General features: G+C 41.2%; 1 protein-coding gene across 20 annotated transcripts in view; it reads right to left on the bottom strand.

Annotated features, from left to right (window-relative positions):
* Nucleotides 1-21613, bottom strand: part of ppfia2 (PTPRF interacting protein alpha 2) — a 153989-nt gene that overhangs the window by 16899 nt on the left and 115477 nt on the right. For 11 of the 20 annotated variants that reach the window (XM_023952399.2, XM_078941854.1, XM_023952402.2 and 8 more), the window contains 15 exons: nt 18694-18804; nt 16193-16414; nt 14532-14678; nt 12883-13017; nt 12240-12323; nt 10405-10536; nt 10272-10334; nt 9986-10077; nt 8931-9063; nt 7937-8154; nt 6085-6325; nt 3303-3332; nt 3046-3176; nt 2676-2857; nt 1345-1435 (listed from right to left, as the gene is read on the bottom strand). In XM_023952399.2, coding sequence (XP_023808167.1) covers nt 1345-1435; nt 2676-2857; nt 3046-3176; nt 3303-3332; nt 6085-6325; nt 7937-8154; nt 8931-9063; nt 9986-10077; nt 10272-10334; nt 10405-10536; nt 12240-12323; nt 12883-13017; nt 14532-14678; nt 16193-16414; nt 18694-18804 — 2012 coding nt within the window. Of the gene's footprint in view, nt 1-1344; nt 1436-2675; nt 2858-3045; nt 3177-3302; nt 3333-6084; nt 6326-7936; nt 8155-8930; nt 9064-9985; nt 10078-10271; nt 10335-10404; nt 10537-12239; nt 12324-12695; nt 12783-12882; nt 13018-14531; nt 14679-16192; nt 16415-18693; nt 18805-21613 lie in introns of all 20 variants that reach the window. The other 9 variants (XR_013653586.1, XM_078941848.1, XM_078941849.1 and 6 more) reach the window with 1 other exon arrangement.

Below are 21613 nucleotides of genomic sequence, written 5' to 3'. Positions count from 1 at the left end.
CTGTCCAGCCGTGGATGCAGCTGCCATCGAACTGTAGAAAGTGGGGAAGAAAGGCCTCGGTGTGGTAAATGGAAAAAAAATAAAAATCAAACGAAAAAGACAACTTTTGTGGGAAGCCATGACCGAGAGAGAGATAGATAGATAGATAAATAGATAGATAGAAAGAGACGTCAGCTTTGGTACTGGTCTTTCGGGAGGATGGAGGACGGACAGGAGAGATGGCGGACAGAGGGGCAAAATGTGGCTGAAACAATGTTCATATCCAGCAGCGATTAGCCTCACAACTTACCCGCTTTGTTAGAGGGTGATGAGAGGAAGAGGAAGGGTCAGAGAGGAAAGAGTCAGAGAGCAAGAAGGGAGAGAGGGAGAGAGAGAGAGAGAGCGGCGGGGAGACAAAAGTACACAAATGTTAATGAACTCATCAGCATTTTAATACAGCTTTCAACAAAAAGACGTGCTTGCACGCACACGGACACCTCACGATGGAGGGCATTCAGTTACGGGGGCGTCTGTGGGCCGGTGAAGGATGGCAGTCCTGACCACATCTCGTGCAGCAGAAGGAATGAGAAATGGACCCAAACACTCCCCAAAGATCCCACTTCCAATGCTTTTTGAAGAAAAACAAAAAAACAACCCCCTTCAACACATTCGAGAATGAGGTCACAGCGGATTGGATCGACCAAGATGCTGAAATGGAAACAGTGCAGGCAGCTCAATGGCATGCAGAGTGGAGGAGGCGCCAAGATGCAAAGGTGGGGCCCGTGTCCCGGACACTGCTATGGGGGAGTCGGTGCGGTGGAGAGAACATTGGTCAACGTACGAAGAACACTAGCTATCCACCAACTACATGGGAGGCAAAGTTATTGGTCACGGCAACTTCGAGCAAATGACATTCATCGTTTGGCAAATGCACACAGACGCAGACAGAAATGTTTCCAACCACTCCTCCAGGGATTGGATTTGTGACGGGGGGGGTCTTTTCTGTGGGAGGCCCCCCCCCCGGGTGCGGTGTGTTAGAAAAGCCGCCTATAGCTGCTGCATTGACAAAGCACCTTGGTGGGATTAATTGGCTTTTGGGTTTGGATCAATAGTCTGACTCTGTGTCTGAACGCAGCCAGGCTGATGTCCAGTCCTGGACACCGATCCAGCTTCTGCTGCCTATTGATCCAGTTCTCAGCGTGGCTTTGGGGTTTTATATATAGATGTATAGTACAAGAGGTGGAGGCTGTGTGTTTCACTGGAGCAGAAGTGGGGATGCCCGCTTCTTTCTGGGTTTTTTTTTTTTTTTTAAGGGGGATGTGTTCTGTTGAGTGGAGCTGAGATGGGGGTGGAGTGAGAGCTTACTTCTTTTTCAATCTGCGGTCCTTCTCAGCCTGAGTCCCCAACTTGCCCACCCCCATGTCCTGGCCCGACACGTCCGAGTCCATCAGAGTGGCTAACGGAAGGAGAGACATAAAAAAACCTGTCAAATACTTTTACTGACTTTTCTAGATTTAATTCTGCTCCACCAGGCTTTTAAATTGGTAAAGACTGATAAATCATTGGCTAACATTAAGGATTGGTAGCTGCCAAACTGACATCATTGAAGCCAAAACCCTACTATGTAATGCGAACTAAATACCCACTCTGACTAAAATGCTGTTTTTAACACGTTCTTGTAGCATTTTCTCTGATGATGGAGGACATATTCAAAGAAAGTTAAGCTTAAAACTGCATTTTTGAGTCTTTCTTTATTCAATCGTTGTGAATCTGGAGCAGATAAAAAAACTGCAGTCGGAAAAAGATTGTATTTGTGACGTAGACAGTATGCTGGGCTACAAGCTCCCTGCTCTGCTCCATTCTGAGTCTTGGTTTTCCTCGTCTCAGCTGGAATCTGGCTCCAAACTGTACGGCTGAATAGCCCCAATAGTGCTCACCATTTTTGTTGCACCACTACCGTTAGGTTGGGGGATGTGCGGGGCTGTAAGCTAGCAGGAAAGCCCTTAAACAGAGAGCTCCAGGCAATTCAAACAGCCCCGACCACAACTCAGGTGAATTTCTGACAAATTCCTGCCGCTCTGCAGAAACTAGGTCCTAGAAAACAACACAGGTTTTTGATTTTGGCTATAAATTGCATAATCAGAATTAAAGGACCACTGGGAATGCTTTTAAAACGGATCAAAAGCCGATCAGACTGGGACTTTAACGTGACAGCGGTCCTTTCGTCTCTCTATTGTCAAGTGTGATGACTTGCTGTCCCGCATTAGTCCGACGAGGGGAAAAAAATTAGAAGAAGTTTTTTAATATTGTCTCCATACAAATACAAGTTCAGGAGGGGAATGACCAGATTCTCCTCCATGTTGGTTTTGGACTCCGCCGGCGACTACATCATCAACACGTCACTGGCCAAAGCTGATTGGTTGACAAGATGCAAACTCTTCACCAAATTTTAGCCCACCCCACCTGACACTCAAAACACGGCAAAAAAACTCTGATCACGTCTGTACATTGACTTAACATCACTGGAAGTCTCTTGCCAGTCTTTTGCCAGCAAATCACGTTTGGAATAAACGTAGCTTAAGAGCTATATATGCTAAATGCATCCAGGTAATTTCAAAGATCAGAGTTTGGAGTATCAAAATGTTTAAAAGCCACAAGTTTGGAAGGTCAAATCTAACTCCCAGAGCAGAGCTCACCTTGGGGATCCACCATGACCTGTCTGTGCGCCAGATGTGCCAGTCGGCCTTTCTCCTTCTTGCCAAACAGCCGTCCGATAGAGGATTTGATACCCTTCTTCTTCGGCTGCTTGTGAAGGGAGTCTTGGCTGCTGGCAACACTACTTAGCGCACTAGCATCAGCCTCCAGGGAGGCTACGATTCTGAGGACAGAAAAAGGCAAAGTTCAAGGATAACAGACTTTTCATGAAGATGTTTTCAGCGTCTCATATTCAGTTGGACACATTATTCCTGCAAAGGAAGAACAGGACGAGAGCAGAGAAGCAGCCTACAAAATTGGCCTCTAAATTAGTTCTGAGGTGCTTCGATCCCTCCGCCGTCAGGAACTCACCCCCGTGCGTCGTTGTGCGAGGAGGCCGGCAGTGTGTGTGTCATTCGGACGGTGCGTGGCGTTGGGGGGGGCGACGTCTCACATTTGATGGTGGCCTTGTCCTCTCGGCCATCCTCCTCCACCGCTGCGATCTGACGGAGGGCAAAGATGCTGCATTAACCCAAACCTCAGAGAGGTTGATCAGTGCGGCTTCATTACAGCTTTCATTAAAGCAAATTTATACAAAGTTTAAAAAAAACATGTGTTGCTTTGTGTACCTTCCTCCTGTGTTTCCTCAAATCACTGGGCTGAGGAGAAAGAAACAACAACAAAAGGTTAGTGCCAATAAAAAAAAGGTTGCTGCTTAAAAGACCAATTCTGATCAATCTACTGATCTACTGTAAATCTATCTATTGTTTATAGATCTATTGTAAAAGCACCCCTAGTGGTTTTTTTCATTTCTATGACACAGTTTTTAGCTAACCCTGTGTCATTTTCTAGGATGTGGTTTCTGCAGAGCAGCAAAAGTTCATTAGAAATTTAATCCAGAGTCGTGGGCACAAAGCAAGCCCTAACTTCCCATCATCCCGCTAGCTTACAGCCCCTCACAACCCCACGCTAACCTTATTGGTTTGCAACAAAAATGGCAAGCAATATTGTCACTATCCAGCAGTACAGCTGTAGCCAGATGTCAGCTCAGACGAGGATAACAGACGTACAAGCTTGTGGCCCCGCCCAATGTATTTTTCTACGTCACAAATAAGCTTTTTTTTTGTCTGCTCCTGATTCACAGCGATTTGAAAAAACAAAAATACTCTGAAATGCAATTTTATAGCCTTTTTTCTGTATATATGTCTTCCATCATCAGAAAAACACCACAAGAACATGCTAAAATCACCAAAAACATAATTTTCACCAGAGTGGCTCTTTAAACAAAACACTCCTGGATGAAGGATGAACCGTGAAAAAAACCTGGTGTGGGTACCGGATGTTCTCGGGTTGCCGGATGTTCTCGGGGTCCTTCGGGGTCCTTCGACCAATGATGACGTCACACTATTTGATTGGCTGTAAGTTGCCACGACCAATGAGTTAACGTCGCTAAGTTTTTTTTAAAAACTTTATTGACAATTGCGGTATCATACATTAACAATGACATTAACGTTAACAACGAACAATAACGATGTAATCAATATTGCCTCGAAGATCAGTCACCATTGCCAAATATAACATATTGACATAGAAAATAAAGAATAGAGGGGAAAAAAAGAAACAATGAACATAACACACAAATAAATAAAAACATAAGTAAAATAAAATAAAGGAACATAGAAAAAATCTAAGTAGTTAGGGGTACTCGTGAAGTTTGTATTTCTGAACAAAACTAAGCAATTTCAAGCCATTCTTCTTTTTCATATCATGAAGTGATTGAAAGCAAAAACAGAGCTCTTTATTAAATGTTATAAAAGTGGTTTGGTCTTCAAAACTTGACCTCACCAAGATGGCGGTGCTCGCTTCCCATGAGGAACCACGTGATGTCTCCTCTAGTGATATAACTCATTTGAAGGACCCTGAAGGACCCCGAGAACATCCGGCAACCCGAGAACATCCGGTACCTACACTGGCAACCTTTAGCAGAAGCCACAGCCTCTGCTCAGAAACAACGACAGAGAGAAAAAAGAGGTCATTGGATCAATGAAACGAAAGGAAGAGATTTCCACACTACAGCCCTGTGAGGTCATGCACGTGGCGGCGTGACAGGATTATTTTTAGAAAGGTGTGTTCGTCTTGATGTCCACATCTACTCTGCTTAATGCCTCAGGTCGGTGGCGATAGTGCTGGTAGCAAATTACAGTGTTCTCGGAAAGAAAAAGCTTTTGTGGCAGTATTTATTGCATCCCAATAAAAGACTTTAATAACTCATTTGAACTTAACTGCTTAACCTGCTCTGGAAAACACTGTCTGTTGAAATTTCAAAATAATGGCCCCCAAGAAGGGGAAATTTTGAAAGTATTTTCTGTGTAATGTGAAGCTGACTCTTCAAGTCGTCTTTTTACAGTTTTAAATTATATTGAAATCATTTAGTGGGTTAAATAAAGGCACATTAACGTCCTTTCATAATTTGCTGCCTTGTAACAAAAGAAAATTACACCTCTTTGTTAAAATAATTAATCATAAATATGAAACAAACATCTATGTCTGAAGGCGTCTTTTGTAAGCTTTTGCAAAAAAACAAAAAAAAATTTAAGAGTAAAAATAGAATCAAAAATGTTGACTTTAGATTTTAAATCAGTTAAGATGTGATTGGCTGATGCTCCAGACCAGACCCTGAAAGAAAATTAATCTTTTCAAACTCAAAATAAAACATTCATAACTCAAAGATCAAAATATGAATTTCCTCTCCTTGACTTGGCAGCAACACTTCTACAGTTACAGCTATTGCCTGGGATTACTTTCATAACGACAAAACTAGAATTTTATAGTGAAATTGAATTTCTGAAAAAAGTGAAACATTTTTTTCCAGAATATTTGCTAAATTCAATCCTTTTTACCATTATGATTTTGGATTTATTAGAAAACTGTATAAACATCCTCTAAACATGATGACCGTTTAGTTTTTGCTGTTTCTTCAGTAACTTTTAATAAAGACAACCATCCAGATTCCCGAATTATTCTGCAGGTAACTACTCCTGTTTCTGCCTTTATTAATACTTTACGTTTTATTTTTGCCTAATCTATACGTTTTTTTATGTTTTACGTCTGTGTGTGGAAGGGCCAGGGCATTTTGTGTGTTTTATAACTTTTTAAAGCTGTAGTTTTTGTCGTTTTAAACCTATAATTCACATTTTGTTACTGTTGTGTGAAATGTGTTTTATAAATAAATTTTAGTTTGATTTGAAACAGCAGCTCATTAACCTCCAGGTTCATTTGCTATAATTTGTTTCAGATTTTCCAGACTTTATAAAACCTTAATAATTGTTTAAAAATAAATCTCCATAAAAACAAAAGAAAAACTAACATTTAGATGTTGAAAAATTGGACTGAATGCTCTCGGTAAAATACCAGCGTCATGACTCCCATGCGCTCCATGTCCCGGGCGGGGCTTCGCGGGTCCAGTTTAGGGGTGGAGTGTCCGCTGGGTGGGGAGGAGGAGGCCAGGGAGGAGGCGGTGGCGGAGGCGGTCATGGACACCCCGTGATGGTGCATCCGGGCCAAGTTGAGGCCTTCAAGGCTTACGCTGGCCACGCGGTTCTCGATCTCCTCCGCCCGCAGCTCGGTGGATTCCTTCTCCTCTTGGATGAGCCTGAAGGAGGAACGAGGAGACAGGTGAGGGTCTGTGGAATTTCTCCTGCAGGAGAATCCTAGAGATTTGCCTGACTTCATTCTTCAATACCAAAAGCTGTAATCGAATCCCTTAAGTACAGCATGAGGCAAACAAACGAAAGGCTAAAACGAAGGTCATCCGTTTGGATCTAATTCAGCTGAACTCAGATCCTTTGACTCCTGATCACCTAAATCCAGATTTAAAGGAACCCTGGGGAAGAAGCAGCTCTGTTTCTAATGGATGTAAATTAGTCCTCAGCAGAAAACACCCCCAATGCCCTGGAAACAAAGTGATACTGCGCCTGGGGGGTTAAATACTTTGGGTAATTAAAGCATTAAGAAGCTCAGACTCCTTCAGATATTAGGAGCAGTAACTGTTAGACAAAAACCTGAACATGGGCGCAATAGTTTAATTCATTATTTAAAAATACGGTGGACAAACATGATAAAATATTAAATAAATCCAAAAAATCCCTCTTAGCAACTTTTATTAATTTTTCACAGGTATTTCCTAAAGCGGATTAAAGTAGGGGGGGAATGAACTGACACTTTTAGAATCAACCGGATTTAGTAAATCTAGAAAAAGAACAGATAGAAGCACAGAAAAAGGAAAATATATAAAAATTCTATTAAACAAACAAACCAAGAACCCATTGACTATATATGAGAACCGGAAATAATGGCCGCTTTCAGCCGTACTATCGTCTGTCTGTGTCCCAGTTTGACGACCTGCTGTCCCGCATTAATCCGAGGAGGAAGAATAAAAATAAGAATAAACTCTATCATTTTCTCGAAGCAAATACCAAAAACATCCTACAGTTCAGGAAGTGAACGATCAGATTTTTGTCAGTGTCATAGTTTTGGACTCCACCTGCTGATCCCTGAGCACCTCAAGTCAAAACCAAGTCCCAAAATAGTTGACGCGACACGTCTTCTTTCCAAAAGTTCAGAACTCTGGACGCGCCGCGTGAAATTGAGCTGCTTCCAAACCGCATCCAACGCTTAAATCGTACTGCAGATTCTCTGAACACGTCTGGACATTGACTTAGCATTGAAACTGGACGCCTCTGCAGCGCAAATTGAGTTTGGTGTGAACCTGAACTACAGAAAGAAATAGGAAAAAAAAAAAAAGTTTAAGAACATGTTAAACGTAACAGAGCAAGAATGGTTCTTCTAACCAATAGAATGAGTACCTGTAACTGTTTATTTCTTTATATATGTCTATTGGATCTCAGCTTTTTGGAACCAGAGGGTACTTCCTGTTTTATTGCCAGGGGGGCAGGGTAAGTTACAGTCCACATACAGTCAATTCAAGAACACTTTAACCATTGTGCTATCCATTGACATCACCCTTACTTTGACATGTTTTCCCTACCATGACAAAGGTGGATAAAGGTGGAAAGATTTCATGTAATCCATGGACACCAGTGGAGATCACAAATCATTGAAGAACAAAGGTTCAGAGCACTGTCTGGTGGGTCTAGATGACCCAACTCCCAATGTTAAAGTGCCTAGGATAGCACAAGGGTTATGACAACACGTCTGTCTCTTATAGGAGCATCTTTCCGTGAGGATTGTGGTGCGTTGTTACCGAATCTCCTTGTTGATGGCGTCCAGCTGCTCCTGCAGCATCATGGCCAGCGTTTGTGCGTCAGAGTGACCGCTGGGGGAGAGCAGGTCCATGGAGCTGAACAAGGTTTCTCGGTCATCGTCGTCGATATCCGACATTTCCGTGTCGCTCTCGAAGGGGTGGCCCCCCAGGACGCCCAACTGCTGGGAGCGCCATTCATGCTCCCCCAGCGATTTGGCCTGAATATAAAGATGGAAAAAGAGGCTGAAGACCAAATAAAAAATAAACAACCGTAACATTTTAGGGAGGGAAAAAGAGAACCTCTTTAGAACTCTTAGTATTTTCTTAAAATAGTGTTTGCATTGGAAAAATAACTTTTGAGGTTACAGTTTATCTGCAGCTGCTCTAAACTTAATTTGTACACTAGATTTTGTGTAGGAACCATTAAAGGTAGATTTTAACACATAACTGTCGAAGTGGAAGCAAAAAAAAAATATATATATATGGACACCAACTTTAGCCTCATCCGACTTTTCCAGATCCAATAAAAAGGTAATTCCACCATTTGAACAGCTTTATTAGCAGCATCCATGTAACAGTAGACAGCCAGTTGCTGAATATTTTGCTTTATCATTATTACCTCTTTGGCTCTATTTTGCAAAAAAGAAACTTTCCAAATTCATTTGTTTTTTGTCAACCTTTCTTGGGGGTTTCAGTTTAGGAAACAAAGTAGCGGACAAATTTTTGACACGTGACAAAGCAACCGGAGATGCATCAAGAATGAGTCGGATGTGGTGGAGAAAACCCAACGGCTTTGCAAAATAAAACCTCCTTCAGAATCAGATTAAAAACAAAACAGAAAAAATGTAGGTCAAGTTTTTTTTCTCTTTGGCCCGGTACCAAGGTAGCAGTCTGCAACCTATAGAATTCATAGGGAATACCCCATGAAAAAACACTTCTCAAGCAACAGTAAAAAGCTGCGTAGGATTTGCATTCCATCGTCTGACCCTCTCACCTTCGCGTCTCGTACACCCATTCTTCCTCTCCTGGGTCGGTGGATGACTTTGGCTGAGCGGTAGTGGTCCGACTGCGTTTCAGCCAGAGACCCCATCGAGAATCGAAGCTCCCCCGACGTGTCCAGATGAGACCTGAGCGACAAAGGTCATGAATTGCTTGGCACCAAAACACCAGAGTAAAAACAAACACAAATCCTTTACAGAGACACTTTCTGAGCAAAGAGGTGGAATAGAGAAAAGCCCAGAATTCTGTCAGAAACCTAATCCAATATGACAGTCCTGGTTATGTAGTGTGAAGAGCACAGCGCACTTTATGGATGCCTTTGTGCCTCAAAAAGCCCATAGAAGAAATTAGACGTCTGTGTCGCCACTGTAATATTTGAGCATTAATTTACAAAGACTATGAATGAGAAAACAGTGTGATACTCAGAATAAATCAAAGAGGAGTTAAAAGTCAGGCTTCCTGCTGATTTTTTATCCTGATTAAAGGAAGGTGGGTGTTTTTTAGTTTTTTATTACAATTGAATCTATTTAGCACACGTTTTGGATTTGGCACTTTGGTGTGAGGCTTGAAGTTTGAAGTAGAACTACTTTAGTTCATAAAGTGACCGCTAGGGGCTCCATAAACGAGCACGCCACTCCACGTTTTGATTAATGTTAATTATACAGTTTCATATTTAAATAAAAAACATGAAAAAATACATTCACCTTGACAAAAATATATTGGATGTTCACTGCAAAAATACTGGGATTCAATATCTAATGTAAATCTTTTAAATTACAGGCCAAATAGGGGTGTGGTCTTCTTGCCAACATGTCTATAACCTAAATAGGTGTGTCCTACAATTATTCTGATTGCTCAAATTTTAAGAGAAAATCTGATCTGGAATTGATTTGTAGTTTGAGATGAAGAAAGAACAAGAACACCACTAATTTACACCTTAAGCCCCTTAAATGGCAGCTTTTTGTGTGAACGGATATGTAGTGTTTAGAGAGTTTTCCGAGCGTTTTTTCTTTAGTTTTTTCTGTTTGGGAAGGGTTGGAGACAAAGTACCGTGACAGAGTGGGTTCAGTGAGGGAGCCTGCCCTCAGCCTGTACTGGTCCAGCTCTGCTCTCAGCTTCTCCATCTCCTCTGCCAGATGCGACTGGACAAAAACAATCCATTTTTAACATCGCCAACAAGAGCTATAAGTAATGAAATTTGACTTAATAATAAATGTAATCCTGCCAACCATCCTTACTGTTAAAAGTTAGTTATTACGGCAAACACATGTGAAATGTGGAGAATAAAAACTTTGAAATGAAATGAAATAGTCATTTCTTGATCTTGGTAACCTACTTTTTCTTGGAGCGACTCCTCGTACTGTTTCCTGTATCCATCCGAGTCTTGTATCAACATATTCTGCAGAGAGAAGCGGCCTTGAGAAAATGCTGCTGTGAACGTCTGACATGTCACGGAAATCATCTGCAACCTTCTCCTCGAGGGCCGCCATCCGCTCTTTGAGGTGGAGCTGCAGACGCTCGTTGGACTCTGTGAGGAGCCGGTCCACGGTGTCCGACAGCCGCTTGTTGTGCTCTTCGTTCATCTTTTCTCTCTGTCGAGCCTGAAGACAAAAGCGTTAAATATGAGAAACAAGAGGATTTTTTTAAGTAGGTTAACGAAAACATAGAAAAAACACTTTACTTTCTAAGATTTTACATATTTTTGAGACATTTGAAAGAGATACTTGGATTCTTTTGTACGATATAAGTCCTTTTAAAGTACAGTTTATCGCAGAAGTTACGTCCTAAAACATATTTTCAAAAGAGTCATCCTTAGTTTTCTTTTTTCTAATAATTGTCAATTATTATTACATATTATTTCACAATTTTTAGATATTTTAAGGCTGTAAAATTCTTCACTACACAATTTATCAAATTTTGTCCCCAGACGGACATAACGAAGTTCATACTTTTCTCTCTTGTATCTATCTTTAAAATCCCATATTATGTCTCAGCCACCACCATGCTTTACAGCACCACAGCGACTTTTGTATCCAATATGTTGCAGTAATGTCCAAATTCCACGGATATCTACTGTGCTGCAACCTAAAACCCTACATGTCTCTCCCTCTTTTTATAACTCAGCTCACCTTAGCACAAATTGTATGCATAACAGGATGAAATGCTTTACATTTGTGTGTCTGTGTGCATGCACGCGCCCACGTGTTTTTAATTTATTTAATTGTTTTATTTGTATAAAACCACTTTTGAGGGTTAAACTTTATGTATATACAAATATATCTAATTTGAATAAAGTTTAGCCTCAAATACAAAAGGGGTTTATACAAATAGAAAAAACGACATGACGGATATATTCATGGTGTTCAATGACTGTTTATTAAAACTTGGCTGCAGATTTTCTTATATTATAATGTTTACAACCAATTTGCTCAGGTTTTCATTGAGTTACTGTAGACTTGTCATTTTTAGTGGAAGCAAAATTTCAAATTAACATAAGTAGTTCAGATTTTATAATTTAAGGACCATCTGTCAGTGTCTGCGTTTTTTATTTGCCACTATCAACACGTGCACCTACCATCTTGTGCATTATGCATCTGTTGCTCCTTAAATTAAAACCTTTCTTTGCTGCACCCTAATTCTAAACTGTAATGATTTCCATCTTATTGTTGTATTTCATATTGTTATCATGTGTTGTGACGTTTAAGGTCACCCCTAGAAAAGAAATATCTTTTTTACCTGCTAGAATAAAGGTTACTAACTAACTTGTTGTCTGCCCAGCGTTATTTTCTACGTTAACAATAAACTGCTTTTCAAACTGCGGATCCACCATTTTATTAGATCAAAGAAGGTTCTTGACATATGCTCTCCGTCATCAGAAAGATGCTACAAGGACATGTTTAAAATGCCAAGAACACAATTTTCATTTGAAAACAAAAACCTCTGGATTCCCATCAACTGGATCCAATTATTTTTATCTAACAGACAAAAAAAAAGGGTAAAACTTACTTCTTTGTACTCTAGTTCGATTTTTTTCTGTTGTTTATGATAAAAACTGAACATGGTAGCATGCACACGTTTGAAAGTGTGTAACGATCATCTTGAGATGATGCGGTAGCTGATGAATAATGCTGCATAATCTAAAGTGAATAATGTATGACAGCATCAGTTGTAAACACAAACCACACTCTCAGAAGAGAGTGTCAAACGCTCAACGGGCCGGGATAAATCCGCCAGCCTGCCATCGTTTGTCTGTCACGCTCACGCGGCGCCGCTCGCCTGGCACCACGCCTCCGCACTGACTCACCCTCAGCAGCTCCTGGTTCTTCTCCTCCAGCTGGCATTCCAAGTGCCTCATTCGCTCCTCGATGCTCCCGTGACGCTCCTCCGCCTACAGATGGATCACAGCGTAAACAGGACAATGGAGGAGGCCGCGGTGATGCGCCCATCCGACGGGCCAAACACGAGAAAGAGGCGGTGGCAACAACACGAGGCAAAGCTCCTATCCCAAACTGAAAGATGGAAACCCATTGTTCTAAAGCAGAACTTGGAGGGAGAGCTAACTGAAAAAGCAGAGTGGCAGGGAGACAGATGGGGAAAAGGGCCTCTAAAAAGGACAGAATGCAGAAGAAGAGGCTGCTCTGGCAGCCGGACGTGCCATGCACCTCTCCTGTGGTGGCAGAACAGCCAGCAGAGTCCCAGAAACACTCATAAGATGAAGCTACGAGAGCTTGGCGTTAGCAGCAGAGTCCTGAGGGACTACCTTCCTAAGAATGGAGTTCATGTCTTGGAGTTTAGCTTCCATAACAAAGTGATAATCATCGGGGGAGGAAGAGGAGCTGGAGTCAGACTACGTGGATACGGAAGAGGAGAGGGACACATCGAAACGTCATCAATCATCATCACAGAAAGGTGGACATGGGAGGAGAAAAAGTCTGTCGTGGTCCCACCTTTGTTAGGGCAGCTATCCTCTGGGCCAGTTCTGCCTCCACCTCCGGGAGAGTCTCCGCCTTCCTCATGGTCTGCTGGAGCTTCTGCTCCGCAAGCTCCAGCCTCTCCTGCAGCTGCCTGTTCTTCTCCTCCATCTGCACAACAACAGACACAAAGAAGACTTTTTTATTACATGGTTGATTAAAATCTGTGTTGTTGGTTTTTTTGGTAAAAAAAGAGTATTTTATGTAAAAATGACACAATGCCATGGTAACGCTTTTCTGATTTGGGTTATTAATATAAGTGGAATTTTATTTTTCAAACCTGAGGATTTGTGATTAAACTTTTCAAACAAAGTTTCTCAGTGTAAATATTTTTTTTAAGCTGAACACAATCTGCAAAATAGTAATGTTTGTGTGTAGCGGTGGATGTTCTTGAAGTAAAGCTTTATGTGATTCTCAGTGGAAAACTGACCGCAAAGAAACGTCACATGTGCAAGAACAAACACAAAAATCAATTCATGACATAAATGGAAAGAAAAGTATTTATCAAAGATCACAAACAAACAAAAACAAATCAACAAATATTGGTCAGTGTGACAAGTGTCACAACAATAAGAGTCTTTGAACACATTTGAAATATGAAAAATCCTAAAATTTACCAACAAATATAACATAAAACAAACAAATAAAAACAATCATGTTACATACTATTTAAATTAAAAATTCAAAAAAGAAAAAATAGTCACAAGTTCAAACAAAAACAACAAATGAGTGATAATGTCTAACCAGGTGTCCATTATGAAAATTCAATGGAATTCTTAGAGGACGGCTTTCTTCTGGTAATAGACTCCTCCTCGGGCATTATCTAGCTTATAGTGAGGTCACTCGCGAAATAAATAAAACAAATCACTGTTTATATAGATATATTATGTTTTGAACACAAATACAAACGACCCCCCCCCCCCCCCACTGTCATTAATTACACAGGATCAAGTTGCATTCATTGATTAAATGATGCATCTTCCTCGTTTCTATTGTTTTCCTCAAGATGCAGACTGTTTGATACATGTTGCCATGGTAACCAAGCCTGCACTCCATCTTAGAGACATTTGAAGGACAGAGATCTTTTCTACTGTTGTGATAAACTGTGGAATAACGTCCGTCAACCTACGTTCATCTAAGTGTCTTTCTTTTCTAGGTGTCCATTTTTTAATGGACACCCTGCAGCCAATCAGAATCCAGTATTCACCCAGACAGCCCACAGTATAAAAGTAGTTACAAAATTAAGCAATTAATGTCAAAAACCTTTGTTGCTTTGTTTGTTAACACTTCTGTAAACAAGTTCTGAAGAGCATTTACAGTAGATTTGATCCTCGGCAAGTAAAAACAAACAAACTAGTCAAATAGGGACACCAGTTTGTGTTTTATTTCCTCCTGTGTTTGTGTTCATTCAGCTCAGCTGATGCCTTCAGGACAGGATCTCTGTGTTCAGTTGATGAATCCTCAAAAGGACAAAGACAGACCACTCTGTGATCATAATGGACACTCCACGTACGGCCAAATGCTTGACGTAAAGGGTCACATCAAACATTTTGCTTCTCAAAATCCTGATGGCATCCTACAAACCGGTCAGACGTCTTCTGTATGTGCGTCGTATGTTTACAGACCTGTCTGAGGAAGGCCTCTTTGTTAGCCAGCTCATTCTCCAGTTTGTCGTTGATGTCGTGGACGGAGGTGGACTCTCGCTGGGCGCTCAGGTAGCGTTTTTCCAAAGTGACGATCCGCTCCTCCATGTCCTCCTTCTGACACATGGCCTGCACGAAAACCAGCAGAAACTGATGACCAAAAACTCAACTGAAGGTGAGTGACTGTAGAAAGTGACAGGTTAACGGGGAGCATTAAACCCATGACTCGTTTCAATAGTTTTTAGAACAGTTTACACTTGGAAAAAAAGGAAAATTAAAATGTTAAAAAAACAAAATTACCAAAGACAAGAGCCAAAAGTATAAATGTTTGCCACTTAACTTAGCTTTCAGTTCATCTCAAATCTGAATAGTTCAAACTATTCAAACCTTTAAATTGTTAAAAAGAATAAATAAAAGCAATAAAAAAAAATCTAACAAACACAACAAATTACTTTCCATTTTTTTCAGAATCAACCAAAGCCTTTTGGGGTTGCTGGAGCCTATCCTAGCTACTGTTGGGCAAGGGTGGGATACACTCTGCAGAAGTTGCCAGTCTGTCACAGGACTAACAATTTAAAGACACCCTCCTCCCCCCCTCCCGGGGACGCTCCTGGCCTGGGGGTCTCTCCTGCCCTCCTGGTCGGGCTGGCGAGGATCTGGTTCCCCTCATGAATACACGGTTCACTCTGGCAGCATGCATGTATCTCCACCCCCACGTGCACGTGCACACTGCTCCCTGTCTGCTTCATCCCCCCTCCTAACCCACAGTGTATTGATGGACAGATGTCTTCCATTCATCTTTGTGTCAGAATTTCACCTTTGATGTAATATTTGCCTTTCCAGCAGACCTGGTATAATTGTTACACAGCTTAAAATGACTTATTCAAATCAGTTCTTGTGTCCCCCACTTTCTCACTTCTCTTCCCTTTACTCCCTTCCAACCCCCCCCTCTCAAATTCTTCCACTCTCCCTCCCGACACACTAAATGTAACTAATAAATAAAAGATTAATACAACAAAAGGGGGGTTTATACAAATCTACACTCTGATTTTTAAAGGTCTATAACCTCTTTTTGTGAAAGTAAAACCTGTCCAACACAAAAGGCCTTCAGCTCTAATCTGTTTGCTCAGCTGTTGGACAGAACAAGTTAAAAAAAAAAAAAAAGACACCAATGAAACTATGAAGCATGTTTTTGGACTGAAGGAGAAAACCAGAATTCCCGGAGTAAATCCACTTAACTAGATAAAGCAATACATTTCTGAAGCTGTTTTGAAAAGAGTTGTTTTAAAAAGCTTTTACATTTGAAAACGTTTTAGTTGAAAAGTCCGTCAATAGAGAATAGTTCTTGGGTTCTCCAGGCTTAGAGGGAACGTAATGTAAGGACTAAACAGAACTGCTGCCGTCCTTCTGATGGGACCACAGCTCCTGCGTGTCGCCACCATGTTTAGAATCAATTGTAATTCCAGCTGAAGGACCTATTGTGTTCATAAATGACGGACGCAGCAGCAGATGCAGCAAAATAATGTGTTTGTACATTTTCTGTGTGCATTAATATGAGGCTGCATGCAAACGGATGCCTTCTTAAGTGCGTGTCAAGCAGCTTCAAAGCGTCTCCCTCTCCAGTCCGAGTGCGCCTCGGTCACCTCTTTGATGTCCCTCTGGTACTTGTTGTTCATCTCCTCTGACTTGATGAGGTCCTTGCGGGCGGTCTCCAGCTCCTGCTCCACCTCGGAGACCCGGGAGGACAGCGAGGACATGCGCTCCTTCATCTGGGCCAGCTCGTAGTTCTGCTTCTCCAGCAGGTCCTGCAGCTCCACCACCTGGCTCGCCTCTCGGGCCGACTCCAGAGAGCCGTTGGACAGACGCTACACAAGCGGGACAGAAAGATTCATCACTGTCATGAAGATCACAGCTGAGTTTATTTTACTCCGATTCACCATAGTCCTCAGGAAAAAAGTAGGTTGCACCTCCTATGGATTTATAGTAAGTCCTGATTTGACTCTTTTTTTTTTTTCTCCAAAGAAAAAATAATCAAGCAGGATTCAAAACATCCTTTGAATGCTGCTGCTGTGCAGTTAAAATGCAGGTTTGTGAAGAAGTCCTGCTTTTTTTTTTTTTTTTAGGGACATTTCCTGAAATCTGGTATTTATTTTTGGAGCGTAAATGTGTTGAGCAGCATTTCAAGATGACATACTTCAATTAAGTGAGCAGAAATACCAAAATATTCACAACAAATAAAGAAAACTGATTCTTGAACAGTGAAAAGAAATGAAGAACATTTATCCAGATTTCTTCAAAGTAGTAGGTAAACAAAAGCAGTTAACTGAACCGTGTTTCTTTGAAATAGAAGATAAACCAAGTCCAGATGAAGTTATTTAATGACCACAATGTTAAGTACTGCAACTGTATCTCATAAGTTGCTTTTACCCAAGCATATTCATAGTGCTTTTATTTTGGCAACTTAAAATACCACCTGATGACGACTCTGATGAAGATGGAACACGTCTGTCGAAACATGTCAAGTATGTTAAAACATAACCCGTGGCTGATAACAAAAGAACCAAGAAGGCATTGCTTAATGTAGCTTCTCCGGTACTTTTAAACGGTTCAGGAGCCTGAGCGGTGCTTCAAAAATAAAGGGGAAAAAAAGACACCAATTCTTTCCAGAAACAATAAAGTGTGATGATGCAACATGGCAGGATGAAGGAGAGCGATTGAATGTGGCTAAAATGCTTTATTTACACGACTGTCTGCAGCTCTGCAGCTCCGCCTTCTCACGTAACACGTATTTTAATCGTTCATAGACATGACCATTTTTTCCTACATCCCTAGCTATAGCAGTGGTTGATCCCAGTCAGTCTGAGTCATCGTTTCTATGGCAACCACTCTTGCCAATCAGGAGTGACCACACCCCTACCGCTAGAAAGCAGGCTGCACAAAACCAGTCAGTCAAACCTTTTATGAGATTGGATGTGGGGGCCAGCAGGTAACACCTACTGTTATTGCGGCATCTGATTGGCCAGTTTATAACATGAATAAATTCAAATAAAGAAAAAAAAAACGTCATTAGAAACATTTTTCTTTCATTTACCAACAATGCTCTTTAAAATTGGTCATGAGCGTTAACACCTGGAACAATACCTTCAGAAAGGTCAAAGGTCACCTTATCCACAAAGTGTAAGTTTTCCTGGTCAGCCTTGTTGAGTGGGTGGAGTCAAACTTTTCGTTTTTCTCCACGTAGCATGAGATTTATTTTTGAATAATAAAAACCTCGAAATGAACAAAAAACTAAAGAAAACATTTGACAGTTGAGAGTAATAAAACTATTTATTTACAAAGTCTGTGTGAAGGCATGCAAGAAGATGAAATCTGAACCACAAAAGAACATGCACACGTGGAAAACACACCATTCATATTCCTGTGTTTTATCTGCTCAAAACAGAGCACACGATAGCCGTCTTCATTACCTCCTTCCTCAGCACGCTCTTCATCAATTTCCTTCCTGTCCCTGAGCTGCATCCCGCAGCCCAGCAGCCAGCAAACAGCATCTCCATTGATCTATCAGGTGTCTTCTGCTGTCTGAATGCAAAACCAGGCTCTGAATGCTCCTCACACGCCTCTTTACTTCACCATCACAAGGAAACGGATTCATCACTCCTCTAAAGAATGATTGTTTTTGGAATAGATACTAATGAGAGATAAATCAATTTAAAACTGATGTCTTTATTTCTGGTTATACTTTCACCAACGAAAAACCTTTTTTTTTGATGAAAGTTGGTCAAATACTTGTAACTATCGGCTTTTCCTTAGATCTCTGCATCTTTGAATGTATGGAAATGCGTGTAAGGTAAAAACATCACAAGCAAACTTCTTTTTAGCAACTTTGGAGTATCTAGGCGAGGATTTTCTGTCACTTCCAACAGGAGACTTCTGACGGTGAATTTTCTCTGGCTTTGAAGTGGCATTTACCGCAGCACTTTGAGAAAGAAACCCCAGAAGAAAACAGCTAATCAGGACTTCAAAGAATGCCTTGCATCAGTTGGATTCCCCTCATTTTCTCCAAAAGTGTTATTTTTCTCCCCCCCCCCCGACACCCAAATAACACAATTTTGCAGGAGAGAAACTATTTTCCCATGAATCTTACCTTTCCGTGCACCTTCTGCTGAGCCTCGCTGCCCTCCAGCAGGTCCTCCCCTCCATCTCCAGTTGCCACTTTTCTCTGAAGGTGAGCATTTTGCTCTCGCAAGGCCACAATCTGCAGGCCAAGCAGCAGAAGAGGTGGAAAAAGTCTTTAAATTAGATTTATTGTAGAAGGGAAAACAAACTTTGAGCCAGTTTTCCACCTTTCCTTTAATAGATTTCATTTAAAATATGTATATAAATGAAAAACAAAAGGTCAAAATATCATATTCACCTAAAAAACCTCAGCATTTAGGGTTTAAATGAAGGTCTGAGTTAAACAGAAAAGTGCAGCACCGTTGATGAGGTACCTCAGATGATGAGGTACTTTCCACACAGACAACACGTGATCACGACTCCTTTAGGATGAACGACGACGATCATAAAAGATTTCCAATCCTAAAATATTAAAACTACGGCGCCACAAAAAAAAAAATAAATAAATAAATAAAAAAAAGGAAAGAAATAAAGTTGGGTATTTTCATCCCAGTGCAACAACATTTTTTTCCTAACATTTAGCAAAATTATTTTGGTTTTTTTGGTCTACAAAAAATATGAATATAGTCATGCTAAAACATAAAAAAAATACTAAAATTGTTTTTAAATCATGTCAACTGTTCATCAGTGCCCGACTGTTTTTTTATTTCTGACGTTCTCTAGTGGTAGTCAGTACCACTTTGTTGAATCGATGGTTCATGACTTGATAGAAATGCCTGTGACAATTTGATGCATTTTGACTGTAAATTAACAATATGTGCATTTAAAACAAAGGAAAGTCACATCTAAACCAGACATATCAAACATTGTCTTGGAGCAAAGATTTCATTTTGACAGTAATCTGACCCTAGACTGAAAATTCAAGCATATAAGTGAAGATGCTTTTTTATAGAACAGCTCATAACTTCTTTACGCTGCTAAATCCCCTTCAGCAGTTGTGTTTTCCAGAGATTCAGCAGTAGCTGTGCGTGTAAACAAGCGTGTGTGCTGCTCCTCAGTGTTTGATTGACAGATGATTCTCTGTATGTCAATTAAAAATATCACAACATTTTCCAGGAAATCCTTCAAGGAGAACATTTTTCGCCCCAAACACTGAGCAGGAAATCACTTTCTCTGACATTTCTTAGCTAAAATAAAAAACGGAAACTGTATTTAATGGAGTGGAGGTCAAACAGAAGATGACATTTCATGTTGAGTAGAAAGCTGGTGCAGAGTTCCAGGTGCTCTGCAGCCACAGTCCTGTTCGCTGCTCTCACCTCCGCATCATCAATCTTTAACGGGAAAAAAACAAACAGCCCATGGCTCTGAAATCTTTCCCCCTCAAATCTTCACACAGGTTCTCTTTCGCTGCATGTTCAAGAAAAACAATCAAAGCTTCACGGAGGGCAAGGACAATCCCTAATTCTGCATTTTTATCCCGCCTTTTTCTCATGCCACACGTTTCTTTGATGAGAGATAGATCAACAGGATCAAACGGAAATAACAAGCTCTTTGTTCGTTTTGCATCTGGCAAACTTCTCCTGGAGGTGAAGCGCTCCATTCATCACCGGGTTCGCTTTTATGTCAGAGGTGGTGTTGGTGTTTGATCTGAGCCGGAGAGATTCCAGACTCAGAATGATCCCAAGGGAAACATCCTGATCAAAACTAACGAGAAGAGTTGATCTGTTGTCCGTGGCGTAGGACACGTCAAGGTGCAGCTGCTGAGATTGATTTAGGAACCGGTGTCTGACCTGGATCTGGATAATCTTTAATTTCTGGCTTTTACTTTTGGGTAAATTACTTAAACTAGAATCTATCCCTTCTATGAAGGCGATAATGTTCCGAAATGGACAAGCTTGTAGATTTAGAACTATGTAGAACTTGTGCACCAAAAATCTGCATCTGTGTGTATAAGTCTTCTGCTGTGATGTTTGACCAATAAAATCACAACTTACAAATGATCATTTGCATGTGTTCATTCAGAGCTACAACCTCAAGTCTGCGATTACAACTGCGTGAATCTGCTGCCGCTCCTCTTGACTGCTACAAATTTCCTTTCCCCCCGTTTTTCTCCCGCCTACATCCGCCGTTTCCTCGCTTCTCTCCTGCCATCGTCTGCTAGAGATCGTAATTTCCCGTAATTTCACTCTTTGGTCTTTTCCTTTTAGCCAATTTTTTTCTCCAAAGAAATCGTCTGCTAATTGTCACATTAGATGTCACTGTTTCCCTGATACTGATGAGCACCTGCGTTGAACGAATGCTAAATGGCGAAAAATGCAGTAAAAATAGTTTTAGAAAATCTTTCATTTCCAGCTGTTAGAAAGGATCTGTTGATTTTCTGATGACATTCGATTCCACCACCATCTCATTATTTTACATCCCACTGCAAACAGACAGGAATCAGAGTGCCGCTGCTTTCACACCTGCGGCTGTGCGAGGTCAAAGGCCGGCGGTTCCATCAGGCACGGCGGTGTGGTGAAGATGCCCGCCGGGAAACAGATCTTATAACGGAGCTCCACCGCAAATCAATTACCAGTTTGCTGCTTCACACTTTCCCTGGAGCATCTGAGGGCGAAGTCGTTTCCATTCAGCAGCTCCGGCTCAAGGTCCAATCACTCATCCGTCCGCGGCTGACAAGTGTTTCGTTTATGAGCGGCTCCACCGGGCACAGATGTACGGTGGAGCCTTTTTAACCTTCACTACAGCTGAGAAAATCCTTAAAGTGCTGCGACCTTAAAGACCCCCTCTGATGAAAATGGTGTTTTGACGATTGACGACAAATTGAAAGAAAATTAAGATTGAAATAGCATTTCTGAGCGCTTCTTTATTCAAGTTGTTGTGAAACGGAAGCGGCTGTTTAAAAAAGATCGTATTTGTGACGTAGAAAATACGTTGGGCGGGGCCAGAAG

Source organism: Oryzias latipes, chromosome 23 (assembly GCF_053564925.1).
Source record: "Oryzias latipes strain Hd-rR chromosome 23, Olatipes_Hd-rR_3.1".
Classification (NCBI taxonomy): domain Eukaryota; kingdom Metazoa; phylum Chordata; class Actinopteri; order Beloniformes; family Adrianichthyidae; genus Oryzias; species Oryzias latipes.
Note: the sequence above shows the minus strand (reverse complement) of the source record. Positions and strands in the feature narration are given on the sequence as shown.